At 51.5% G+C, this 13,217-nt stretch overlaps 1 protein-coding gene across 3 annotated transcripts in view; it reads right to left on the bottom strand.

Annotated features, from left to right (window-relative positions):
- Positions 1 to 1,368: 1,368 nt before the first annotated feature.
- RNF24 (ring finger protein 24) overlaps positions 1,369 to 13,217 on the bottom strand; it is a 30,583-nt gene continuing 18,734 nt past the window's right edge. For all 3 annotated transcript variants that reach the window (XM_049791673.1, XM_049791665.1, XM_049791657.1), the window contains 4 exons: positions 6,721 to 6,763; positions 5,671 to 5,712; positions 2,561 to 2,640; positions 1,369 to 1,507 (listed from right to left, as the gene is read on the bottom strand). In XM_049791673.1, coding sequence (XP_049647630.1) covers positions 1,369 to 1,507; positions 2,561 to 2,640; positions 5,671 to 5,712; positions 6,721 to 6,763 — 304 coding nt within the window. The remainder of the gene's footprint in view (positions 1,508 to 2,560; positions 2,641 to 5,670; positions 5,713 to 6,720; positions 6,764 to 13,217) is intronic.

The following is a 13,217-nucleotide window of genomic DNA, read 5'->3' as shown; positions in this document are numbered from 1 at the left end:
GTCTCGGGAGTCCCGCGGTATTTACAGGAGGGGGGGAACGATACCCGGAGTCTTCCCAGCCCTATGCCCCATCCTGCACCCGGGGCGGGGGGGGGGGGGCTGGGAAAGCCGCCACCGTGTAATACTGACACCCCCCCGCACCCCCTCCCCCCCTGAAAAAAAAAAAGAAAAAAAAGGAATAAGAGTTGCAAAGATAGAGGGGGACGCTGGGGCGTTTGCTACGGTGCCCGAATTCTCCCCACGAGGTGGTCAGAGAGGCGAGGGGGTGGCACAGGACCCCCCCCACACACACACTAGGAGCTTTTGCACTTAATGATGGTTGGGTCAGGGTGTTCTGGCAAGGCAAAATGCTGCCGGCTCATGCGCCTCTCGCCCAGAAAGTGATGGGATGAACCCAAAGGGCAGGATTTTTGCCTGCCCCCCCCCCCCTCCCCTCCCCAGCAAGGCCGTGCTGCAATTTTGAGGAGGGGGAGGCCTCCGGCTCTCACCGCTGATGGTTCGCGCCAGGATCGCGCCCATCGGAGGGACTGACGGCCCCGCTGAGGTAGCCCATCGCGCCGAGGAAGGGGAGGGGGAGGGCGAGTGGGGGTAACCGAAGCTTGGGAGACCCCACGCAACTACCACCCTGCCATCTCCCGGGGGCAACGCCGGCTTCCCCACCCCGGTTAGCCCTTTCGGAGGAGCAGCGGGTGCCAAGGAGGCACCCAACCGCGGCACGAACCCCGGCGTCGCCGCGCCGAGACCCAATTTTCCAGGCAGAGATTGCGAAGGCAAAGGTAACCCTGTTAAAATAAGGGCAAAGAGGAGAACGGGGCAGGAACCAGCCATGATGCTCCAGGGTCCCCCGTCCCCCCACACCGTGTTTTGGGCATCGTTTTTGCCAGTGGCGTGGCGGGGGGGGGGCAGGCAGCAGGGCTGGGAAGCGTACCGGGGCATTTGGGAAGGGGGGGGGGGGGAACGTCGTGGCGTTGCAGGAGGCTGTCGGGGCACCTTCGGGTGGCTCGATGCTGCTCCGTCGTGTCCCACGCCGCTTCCCGGCGGACGTCGTGCAGGAAGAAGGGATGTGCTGGAAGAAGGATGTCGTGCGGGCGCCCGCGGAGGACCCAGAGTCCCCCTCATCGCCCCAGGGAGAGGAATCGAGCCCGGGCTCGAGTGCGAGACCCTTCATCCCGGCACAGCTCCGCGGAGGCAGGTTTTTGGGGCGCGGGGCTCTTCCGCTTCGGCCGGTGGGGACGCGCCCCCCCCCATAAAGTGCTCCGCGCCCGGCCGCCCGCGTCCTTGCCTGTCCCTCCGTGCTGGTGCCGTAGTGCTTTGGTTGTCTCCGAGTCCCCCCGGGCCGGCGGCGGGGCAGTCCCTGGGTCGGCGGAGCTATACGATGTTCTCTGCGCCGGGGAGGGGGCTCTGGGGGGGGCCGGGGTCCTGCTTGCTGTGCAGCTGGGCCAGCTGCAGCACCGGCATGTTGCAGAGCGGACACACTTTTCGCACTTCCAGCCATTTGATGAGGCACCTGGGGGAGGACACAGACAACGGCGAGGGGGTTATTACAAGGGTGCTGCAAACCCACCACCCAGCTTGGTGCTCCGTGAACCCGGTCAGGGTGGCAGCCACCCCCGACCCCCCCCCACGGTGGGTGATGGGCCATGGCCTGGGGGGAGGCCACGGGCTTGGTCGGATCTGTTGTTGCGCTCCCTGGAGCACTGATGCTGCTGAATTTTTAATCCATCATTTAGGTGCCTGTACATGGTATTAGGACATTTTTGTGTGTGTGTATAGACACATGGATATATTTTTATATATATAACTGGTATCTATTTGTACAATAGATAAAAAATGTATACACATGCATAAAAAGACATAAAATACATATATACACAAAAAGGTATATATGAATATATTCATTTTATAAATACATAACCTATCAGCTGTATATACACATCATATATATACACAGCATACATATATAATGTGTATGTATTGTATATATATAAATTTTATATGTATGTATCTTAGAAAAATGTAAACCACTATGAATTTTATATGCACATTTTTCATAGAAGCATAGACTGACTTGGAAGGGACCCATCAGGATCATCGAGGCCAACTCCTGACTCGCCACAGGGCAACCTACAAGTTAAACCCCAAATCCAAATGCTTTGACCAAATGCTTCTGGAACGCCAACAGCCTTGGAGGCCATGACTGCTTCCCTGGGGAGCTTGTTGCTGTGGTTCTGAATATCTATTTTATAAATATATATAAATTTTGTATATGTAAATATACACAGACACACACACACACACACACAAATGTACATACACATTTTGGAATGTATAAAGTAAAGCGGTTTTGCCAGTTCACGACTGGACTTTTGCTGCTCCAAAGGCTCCAATTCATTCCATAAAGGGCTTTTGCTGCAATTCCCCTGGTCCCCTGGAATTGGGGTGGGAAGAAACCTTGGAAAGGGGAGCAGAGGCCCCAGAAGACCTGGCACCAAGAGCCTCCTGGGGCTGCTGGGCAGGATTTTGGGCAGCCCAGCTTCCGTGTCCCGTTCCCTGCACTCACTTTCTGTGGAAGGCATGTTTACAGGGACAGATCCCCAGCTCGTCCTTGGGCTTGAACTCCTCCAAGCAAACAGCGCAGATCTGAAAGACACGAGAGGTGGAGAGAGAAGGCAGTCAGCAGCTGGGAAGCGTTCTTTTTGCACATACAAACTACACGGGTATCTTCGAACCAGCCAAAATACTCTCCCTGAAAAAAACCTCCCCCTAGGCGATGCCCTCGGCCAGTTTCTATCTTCTTCCCAGTGCTCGCCTTGGCCCTACCTTTGCTTGGGGGGGAAAAAAAGGGCAATTTGGCTTCTGATGCCAGCGAGGGTACACTGCGGGGAGAGAGCAATACCTCCTAGTACCACAGGGAAAGCAAATGCCTCTTTTGCTATAAACCCTCTGTTTTGACCAAGAAACTGCCTTTTTTTTTTTTTTTTTGGTCCCCTGTGCTGCCAAAGTCACGTTTGGGAGGTTTCTGCACTGCAGAGGGGTTAAATCCCCCCTAAAGCCTTCCCAGATTTCGCTGCCCAGGCTTTAGGATTGCAGGCTGAGCCTTGGGTCTCCCTTTCCCGGTGGATGGGACCCTTGAGCTCTCCCAGGAGCAGCAGCCGCAAGGCTGCGATGTGTTTTGATGTGTCAGGAGGCTTTAGGGTGCAGGTGGGTGGATCCATGCCGCTGCTCGGTCCCTGGGACTGAGCTGCATCTTAAGGGATAACTCTGGGAAGAGGAAAAGGCAAAGGGTCCATCTCCGCCCTGGAGCTGGGAAGGTTGGTGGCTGTTTTCCCATTGGGCAAAAGACCCAGCCGAAATCTCCTTCCCCCACACTGCTGGTTTTTCCTGACTCATTTTGGATATTCCTGGGGATTTTGTATATGTTTTTCCCAGCCCCACTCTGCTACCCCCCTCCGCCTGGGAGTCTCCAGCAGTCCGAAACAAGGGCCGGCCCCGTTGCCAAAAGCCTTCGGGATGAAGCAGGCGGCTGGCAAGCGCAGCCGGAGGCTCCCGGCTTTCCCGGGGACACGGCGCCCGTCGATACTTTCCAGCCACCCAAAGCTCGTCGGAGACTTTTTTATTGAGCGAGCAAATGCTGGCGTAGCTGCTCGGATCGGTCCCCAAGGAACACAGACATCTTGAGCCCCGGGAAAGCCAGGGAGAGGCAGCGTGATGGAAAAAAGAGGAAAAACAAACGCAGAAACATGGGGCTGAAGAGCTTGGCGGGGACTTTCCCCTCTGCAAGGCTCCGGGCAAGCCCTGGCAGCCATCCCGTGATGTTGCAAAATCCCCCCTGTGCTCCGCTTTCCAGAACCGCTTACTGTAAATACCAAAATCCAAATGCCCAAAAAGGGATGTTTTGGAAGGGGCTGGAGCAAAACCCTTCCAGCCATTCCCAAATCCCAGGGAAGAGTTGGAGCTGCTCTATCCCCTTCCCCATGGACACCTCATCTTCCCTGAAAGCATTTGGGCTGGGAGAGCTGTGGCAAGCTGGGAACAGAGGTGATGGAGGAGGAGGATGGAAGGTTAGCACTGCCGTTCCCAGCTCCGGAGTGCTCCCAAATCCCGCCCCTCAAGGAGCTTCTCACTGCGGGAAGTGCTTTTAAGTCTGCGTGCCTGCAAAAACCCCCACTGCAAGTCAATTTAACGCGAGCGGATCAGAAATAGGGGCCTCAAGCCTCAGCTGCAGGGAGCGTAGGGTGAGGATGAAACGTGGGACGGGCTCTCGTTGCTCTGCTTGGGGAATTAAAAATAAAATAGCAGCTTATAAACAAATGGAGCTGGTATTTAACAAAGAAGGGGACTCGTGTCTCAGATGTGGGTGGGCATTTTTGTTGTCATTAAGGGAAACAAATCCAGCCCGTGTTTGAAGCAGGGTTTGAGCAGCTTGCTCAAACTTCAGCATGAAAAATGGTCTGTAAATAGGGACACTTAGCCCTAAAAGAGCCTGGAAGCCTGCAGAGAACAACTAATGTGTTTTAAACCTGAAGGAGCAGGTAGGTAGAGGTAGATTAGGGTAACACCGTTACTCCGAGACGTGTTTCAGTCTCCGGAGATCCTCTTAACTCATTAACACAGAGGGACCCGGCAAGGAGCCACTGCTGTGCCCACATCGTGGGGACGGGGCCAGCGCTGGCGCAATTCCCCCTGCAAAGTTTAAATGCAAAGTCTGCCAGGGCTTTGACTTATGGCTGCCGCGGGCTCTGCCCTCCTCCCAAAACCTGTAAAAAAGGGGTTTTAATTCTTAATACTTCCAAGTAGACATCCCTTTGCCTGCCTCTTCCAGCCAGCTCTCCTCTGCAAAGCTGCAAACCAGGAACGCGAGGTGCAGAAACCTAGGGAACATGTTTATCTTCGATTTCAATTAAATCCCAGCAGAGTTTACTCTGCCCAAGTAACGTGGCCGGCAGAGATGTGCTGGATATCATCATGCTCTGACGGTGGCGAGGCAGAGCGGGGCTGGAGGGGGCATAACCGTCAAGGGACACTGTTTATACACAGCTTAGCCTGCATCTGCCTCCCCTTTTATACACAGATTTTTATTACAGTGATAACAATAATGCAATAAATAATAAACATAATAATGTAGTAAATAATAATAACGCAGTAAAAACTAAAGGGGATCCAGAAGGAGGAGGGAGATGGTTTAAGGCAGACCCCCTTTGCAGATGTGCTTTTACCGGCTGCATAAACAAGCAATTAGACTTGCTCAAAGAGAAAAGCAGCATCAGGAGCTGTTGTTAACCTACCCTGGCCGTGTCCCCTGTAATGAGGTAGGAGGCTGCAGAGCAAACCCTGGTGCTGGCAGCAAGCGGGCGGTGATGCTGGCACACCTCGGCAGCCGGATAAAATCACCGCAAACACCCCGTGCTGCCCCCAGGCACTCACAGACCAAGACGAAGGCTTTGAGGCTTTGGAGTGCCCCGTTTCTCCAAAAACAAGTAAAGCAGTTGTGCTTTCCAGATTTCCAAAGCACGCTAGCTGTGCGTTTTGCTCCCGATGGAGTTAATTTCGAGTTTTTGCAGCCTCCTACCTGTGCCAGCCTTTGCCTATCCTCCATCCCCTCCCCAGTGCGAGGAAGAGGAGGGTGAGGGAGTCTTTGCCGCTACGCTACTGCCCCAGGGACGTACTCACCTCGTGTAGGTTCAGCTCCTTCACCTTCTCCTTGAGTATAACCTGTAAGACAGAGCACCGGCGTCAGGACACAGCTTCTGCCGTGAGCAATCGCAGGAAAAATCTTCATAAAGACAGATCCCATTTAGCGTCCCAGTAGAACTGGAAACCCCCAGTAAATCTGAAACAGCCAGCGAGCACATCGGGTCTTCACTCCTGTGCAGGAACAGGAGGAAGGCAGCACTGGCACAGCTACAACCGCTAACATGAGGACCAAATCCAGGAGGTCTCCTCCCAGATTTAAACCTCCTGGGCTCCCACACTCTGCAACAAGCTCCTACATGGACATCTGCCGCTTTGTTTTCACTTCATCCAGGCTAAACACCTGGAGAGGGCTATAAATCCAGGACAACCATGTGTTATCCTATCAGCCCAACTCCACCCGGTTTCCTGCTCGAACGACAGATCAGAGGCAGAAAAATTACACAAGCCCCAGAGAAAACAGGACATTGAAGCAGCAACCTGACACCAACCTCTTGGCCGTGTTTATTTTAACAAGGGCGCTGGCGCGTGTGGCTGCGTGCAGAAAACAGCTGGGTTTGCCAAGGTGATGTGGAGGTGTTCCCTACGAGATCCCCATGGCTGCGAGTGGTCCAGAGCAGCTGGGTCCAAGCTGGGGAGCAGATTCGGACCCCACAAAACATCGTTTGATTGCTGGGGAAGTGACGGCATTACTGCTCTCCAGCGGGAAATAACGTGAGGGTTTGGAGAGGTTGCCCAGTTGAGGTGCTCCAGGGGTGGAGATGTCCCCACCACTCAGGAACCTCATCTGAAAATGCGAAGACCCGCAGACTAACAGGTGAGAGATGCTCGTGGGGTGCCCAGCTGGTAGAAAAAAAATTAAATCAGCAGGGACAGAGGTTTGCCCGGGTGTTACAACTTCTCTTCAAAGACCAAAAGCCTCCCACGGAGAAGAACAACACAAGGAAACCTGCAGGAGTGACTACTCCGACGTGGATATGGCACTAAGCCGAAGGAGAGAAGAAGACAACTTACTGTGCATCATCTCACCTGTTTGTAGGCGTAAAGCTCTTTGTGTGCTTGATGTCTGAGCCTGCAATCAAAATAGGGAGAAACATGAAGACAAGTAAAAAAATCAGGATTACTGTAATATCCCAAACATTTCATTTCCCTGCTTTCCAGATTAAATATATATTTTTTTTTAATTTTTCATTTCAGAACCCAGAATGGCCATGTGAAACAACGCATTTAAGCAACAGCCAGCTTTCCCTATAGCTGGGAGGGCAACATCTCCATCCAGAAGCATGCACCGTCCTCCCCTTTTCCTCTTTCAACCTCCTCAATTTTCCACACAGACATCACCTGCACCGTTAAGACCAGCAAAAGCTGTTGAGTAAATCACAAGCTGCCATAAATACCCCCAGTTTCCAACCGCTTCTGCTGCCAACCATTTCTAGACTGGATGCGGCACCTTTTTCCAAGCGATGGGTATTCAGACCCAAGGAAAGCTCTGCTCCCACTCGAGCAAGGACGGGGAAGGAAACCTCCCCGCTCAGAGATTTCCCACCAAAGCCCCCATCATTCTGCTTGGGCGATGTTAGTTTCCTCAAACACAGCTTTATCTTCTGTCACAAGATCAATCGTGCTGCTTCTGCCTCCCAAACGCTCAGGAAGAAGCATTCAACAAGAGGTCATCCATCTGGTTGAGCAAGCAAAGGATGGCTATTTATCTGAAGACAACACCAGAGCAGAAAGCTTTGGAAAAGAAGCAACGGGACATCTTCCATCTCTTGCTTCCTGTCATGGGAGGGACAACTTAATAACCAGAGAAAACGAGCTGCCAAAATCTGCAGGAGAACGAACCCGTATCTTGGGATTTTTTTGTTTTGGGGTTGATTTTTTTTATCAGGAGAGCAGACGAGGGTGCTCTATGTTAAAGCACAGGGTGACGAGCCCACGCAATCCTGCCCTGGGGCCAGAGTTGATGCAGCAGTGGAGCAAAATCAGGATTATAAACTGCATAAGCTGCTTCCCCCCACCCACCTTTTGAAGCACCATGCTCAGCACGGTTTTGGGTTTTGGCGTGGGGTTTTTTTACCCAACAGCATCTGTTCCTGGAGCAAATCAAGGGATGGAGATGGAGGGGATGAACCTATTCCAAAAACACCTGCTGCAGCAAGAAGTCCAGCTGGTGGCAGCAGGAATTTGAAACCACAAGCAAAGGGCTGGTCCCATCACCTCCCTCCCCAGCCTCCCCTCTCCAGGACACATGGCCTTTGTCCCCATTCCTGAGGGCTGAGTGAAACAGCAAACATACACACATCACATCCCTCCACAGTTTTCAGTTCAAACTGTTATTAAAACATCTTTCCACAGCAGAACAAGCAGCAGCCCATTTCCCACAGCCCGGTGGAGTGCTCTGCAGGTATCAGCTGGCTGGAGAAGCTGATTATGCTCCTAAAAGAAATATGTTTTAAAAAACCCCAACCAACCAATATTGCTTCTCATTACAAGACACGGCATTTAGCGAAGTGCTCTGGAAACTCAAGAGGGAAGTCATCGAGGATAAAGAGTTGGCCAAGGACCTTTAATAAGATGTCAATGTGTGTCTGCAGGGCTTGGACAGCCATAGGAGTATTTTCCCCAGCCAGCCTTGAGTGTGATTTCAAATTGGAAACCCCTTGCCTGTAATGTCACTTCTCCGAAAATATTCTGGGGGCTGTCTCGAACCCCAGCTGTTTCACCCTGAGCTCTCAGAGACCTTCTGATCCTGCAAGGCTGCAGTGAGCGAGTTATAAAAATAGGATGTAAAAATAATATCTCTGTCCTTTTTGCTTGAAAACACCCTCCCAAAATGTCATGGGCCTTAAAAGTCAAGGAATGGGTAAAAATGCACCTTAATGCTTCTGGGAGAGTTGCAGTAAGTCAGCTCCCGAGCCCTGAATTTAGCAGGGAGCCATCCCACCTCCTCTAATGATGCTGCCTGGCAGAGAACCTGCCTGCAGAGCCACGGATAAAATTGCAGCAGGCAGGAAGGAGAAGGCTGGGGTTTCATCCCTCCGCCAAAGACCCTGAGCAGAAACCCAAGCAGAAGATGCATGAACAATAGAGAAAACAGGATTAAACCGGCCCGATCCGCAGGGATCCCGGCGGCTGGGAAACTGGTTATGAAACACAGATGGGGCAAAGCAAGATGCCTGGCTGGAGACTGCATACAAGGGGAAAAACTCTCCCAGCACGGGAAAAAGCATGTCTTACGGAGCACCGAGTGGCCGCTGAGACATTGGCCCTTGTAAGCCAAAGTCACCAGAAGGAAGGTGTCACGCAGAAGAAGCCCAAGCATCTACGGACACTGTGGAGGCATCTGGACCAGCGATGGGGAAGAAGCAACCACCTGGCCACAGATCCGTGCAGCTCTGTGCCATCGGAGCACGGATGCTACAATGCCACGGGCTGGTGCTGAGCTAGATGGGGAGACTGCCAAAAAGAAAAAAAAAAACAAAAAAAACCAAACCAAAACTCCCTGAAGGTTACGGGGAACGGCACGAGCACATCTGGTCCCGAAGCGTGCGAGCTCAGTCTGCTCCTCTGCGCTTTCCTTTCAAAGCCAGGATCCTGGGCCAGATGGATCCTGGTCGGACCTAGCGCAGCTGTCGTAACGAGACCCCGGGTCCTGGCAAGCGTTACTCCCCGTCGGACCCAGGGCTTCATCCATCTCGTGTCAAGAGCTGTGACTCTGGAGGAATTTCTGGCAGATGGCTGATTTAGATAAGGGACCACACAGCATCTTAAAAGCCAGCACGTGGCTGGATACCGTGCATTCATGCACACCGTCACCCATCCCTGAATTTAATAACTGCCTCTCGTGGATTTTGTGATCTCTTCCCAAGCTTTCCATGCCTCCTGCAGGAAAGGGAGCACCCCATTTCTCTGGGTGACTCCAAATCATCTATAGCAAGCCAACAACTATGGGAATAAAATACAGAGGAGACAACTTTTTGCAGGTTTACCTCCAAGATCTGCTTATTTGACACTTTACAGTAGAAAGAGTAGAAAGCTACTGGGCACTGGCTCTTCGCCCCATCACTGCATCACTCTCAGCCCAGTCTGGCTCCTCGGGCTCTCCAAACCCAACCACTGAGTTTGATCCTGGCAAGTTCGAACGCAGAAGGAAAAAGCCCTTTAAAAATGGCTTTTTAAGGGCTATGTACCCTGCACCTTCTATAGACACTGAGCTGCTCCAGTCTGGGCAGAGATGAGCCCCATGCAACCCACAGCAAAGCACAGGTAGAGAGGATGCTGCAGCTTTTACCCAGGACGAGCGTGCACACCTTTCAAATGCTTGGCAAGCACAGCATTTGGCTCAGCACCCTTCTGAATTGGGTTTTAGGGGACTGAAGGTAACATGAGGTTGTTACCGTTTATCAGTTCAGCAGAGATCAGACACAGACGGCTGCCTGCAAAATTTCTTTTTCTTCCCTTTTTTTCCCCCTTAATTTTTCCAAGCAGAGGCAGCAGCCGTGAGAGTGGGACCCTTGCTTTATACCGGAGTGGTTTGCAGTGGCAGAAGAGGTTGAGATTCGCCTGGACTGCACACAGACAGCAATGATGTTTGCTCAGCTTTTGGCTGAAATTCCTATTGGACTCCATTTTGAGCCAACCTGATTAAAAACATCACTCCTTCTTCCCCTTGGACTGGGCAGCGTACTCCGTATTGACACAGTTGTGAAGCGCAGCCCACATGCCCTCCTCCTCCGGTGCATCCTTTATTTAATGCCGTCAGCTCTGTGATTAGAGGTAAATACACCAGATATTGGCTCTTCCACGCTCCGGATGCCTCCCCAGCCGGGGATGCGGGGAAGGGCTGCACGGGATGCTCTGATCCAGAGCACGCGATGAGAACCAGGGCCCGGAGGATGGTGTTATGAGCTCCGCTTGTTATTTGCCAATATTTGCAGATGTGAGAGTCACGAGAGAAGAGGGAGAGGATGGGCTGCGTTGCCTCTGCACCTAAGCAGGGCCTGGGAAAAGCCACGAGCTGCTGTTACCTGCGAATAACCCTCACGGGTGCAAAGCGCAGCCCTGGAGCTCCCGAGAGAATCGTACTTGCCCGCACCCCTCTGCCCTGGGTTGGTTTCTCTGTGATGACATGGATTGATCCATGCTGCATCTGCTTGTTAAATTAACACCTCTCTTTTATGCAGCCTCCAGATGTATTTCTGTATTAAAGCCACGCATCTCATTGCAGAAGGGGTCAGGAATGCATGGGGTAATCCAGGAGGCTTTAGCAGCTGGTTCAGGACAGGGAAAAATTCAACTTAAATTCAATATCTTACTTTGTATACCAAATCCTCCTGCTGCAAGGCTACGGGTATTTGCTTGCTACGCAGCCAGGCACCAGCAATGCTTTGGCGTTAAATGGCAAAGCCTTCCTGGAGCAGTCATTTGGGATGCTCTGCACTTGCAGGCACATGGTCCTCATCCTGCTGTCCATCTACAAGGCTTTCCAAATCACACGAAAGCTCAAGCTTTTCTGCCCCACACAAGCTGAGATTACACAGCAAATTCAAAGGAGGTGGATGCTCCTGGGGCACATCGGCACACCTAAAACCCATGGCATGGCGAAACCCTCCAAAATGGGGGCTGGAGGATTCTTGTTTGGCTCTGTTTTGCCAATAATAGAGCTAGCAGTGGTAGTCTGAGGAGCAATTTGTAGAGTCTCTGTAGAGTTTAGGGCTATGAAGGGATCACTAGATGATCTAATCCAACCTCCCATCTATCGTAGTTCGTTAAATAGTACTTTGTTACTCCTGGGAATGGGAGCCAAAACATCTCATCCAGAAAGGTCCTCTGTCTTGATTTAAAGACATGAAGAGATGAAGGATTTGCCATTTCCCTTGCTGGCTAGTTTCACCCGTTAGTCACCCTCTCTCTTACAACACGCCTCCAACTTCTAAATTTAAAGATTTTCTGGCTTGATCTCCCAGACATTACTACTTGTTATTTCTTCTTTGGGTCAGAACACACCCAGCAAGACCCAGTGCCCAGGAAAATACTCTGAAAGTCCAAACACTCCTCATTTTGCAAGTGAGCCATATAGATTCAAGCTCAATCTGGGAAAAACATGTCCTTGAGGCTTCTGAACACCATTTGTTTATTTTTTTTTGCATCCCCTCCCATTGGCATCCCAGTTAAAACGCAAACACTGGACGCAGCTGCAATATCCCAGCACAGACCTTGTTAACATCAAGCACCGAGATACAAATTGCTAGGTCGGGGATGACCCCTCGAGCTATTTCTGCCTTGTCTACTGGGGTGGACAGATACATTGCACCTTCAAACACCCTTTTCTTGTGCATAATTGCAGGCAAAAATGAAGTTACGATGCCCAGGCAGCCTAAATCACACCTGGGTAAGCCTGCATTTGGGCTCATCTGCAAGTTTTATGAGGTTTTGCTTTGTACAGAGCTGGAAATAGGCAGAAATTATCAAATATTTAGAAGGTGACATTGAAATCTTGCTTCCCTGATCTACAAAAGCAGGACAAAACATTTTCAACGCCCTCTGGATAGAAAACCTGGTGGGACTGGCTGCTGTGAGCCAGCCAGATGCAGCCTCCGTGGTGCAAGAAGAGACCAGGTGCCTGTCTTACAGGGACGGATGGAGGGAATGCAATGGATGTACGGCTAGCAGGGAGCTGGGGCCATCTGAAAAGCCAGAGGGCAAGGAAAGGGGATGGAAAAGCTCTTCGGCAACGTGGTGGGAGAACTCTGGATGCGCAGGATTTTGGCAGCCGCTGCCAGCAGAGAGATGCCCTGTGCTCCTGGCTACAGGGAGAGGCACAGTGAGCCCCGCATCCCGGGTTATCAGCACAACTTGCCCCCATCACCACCTCAATTCCCAGGCACCACGTTTTTCCCCACTTGCCTCTTGCTTTCCTTCTGGCAGGAAGAATTTCTCCTCTTAATTAGTGGCCCAACTCACTCCCCAATGGCCCATAAAATAATTAAAACAAGCCCCAAACTGGAACAACCTTTAACCCTCCTGCCCTGCTCCCCATCGTTCAGATTAACAAATCAACTCTGCATCATTAATCTCTAAACTGTGCTGTTGAATGAGCAATTTGTGTACAATAACGAACAGAGCAGGTATTAAACATTTCTTAAGCACACAGTACACAAGTTACTCATTAAAGAGGAAAACGTGTTGAAACATTAAGCAGAAAGCAGCAACCATTAAACATCCCCTTCCAGTCTTTCTGAGAAGCCAACCATATTTTCATGCCTGTTTGAGCATACATATATCTCCTGTTTTAAAGCGGATAATGCGATTGCCTTGCAGGACTGGTAACTCCAAGACGTGTTGGACAGACGGCGTTCAGTGCTCACTGCATACGCGCTAGGTCTATCAGCTCTATTCGGGATGAACGCTGGGTCTGACATTACATGGCTGAGCAAATTCTTTGATGATGAGGGCAAGTTAAACCACTTCAGGGGTCACATCAGGCTGGCACGAGACGCACCGCAGAAACACAAGGTGATGCCATC

The sequence above is a fragment of the Accipiter gentilis genome, chromosome 3 (assembly GCF_929443795.1).
Source record: "Accipiter gentilis chromosome 3, bAccGen1.1, whole genome shotgun sequence".
Classification (NCBI taxonomy): Eukaryota; Metazoa; Chordata; class Aves; order Accipitriformes; family Accipitridae; genus Astur; species Astur gentilis.
This window is presented reverse-complemented; position numbering and strand designations above follow the sequence as displayed.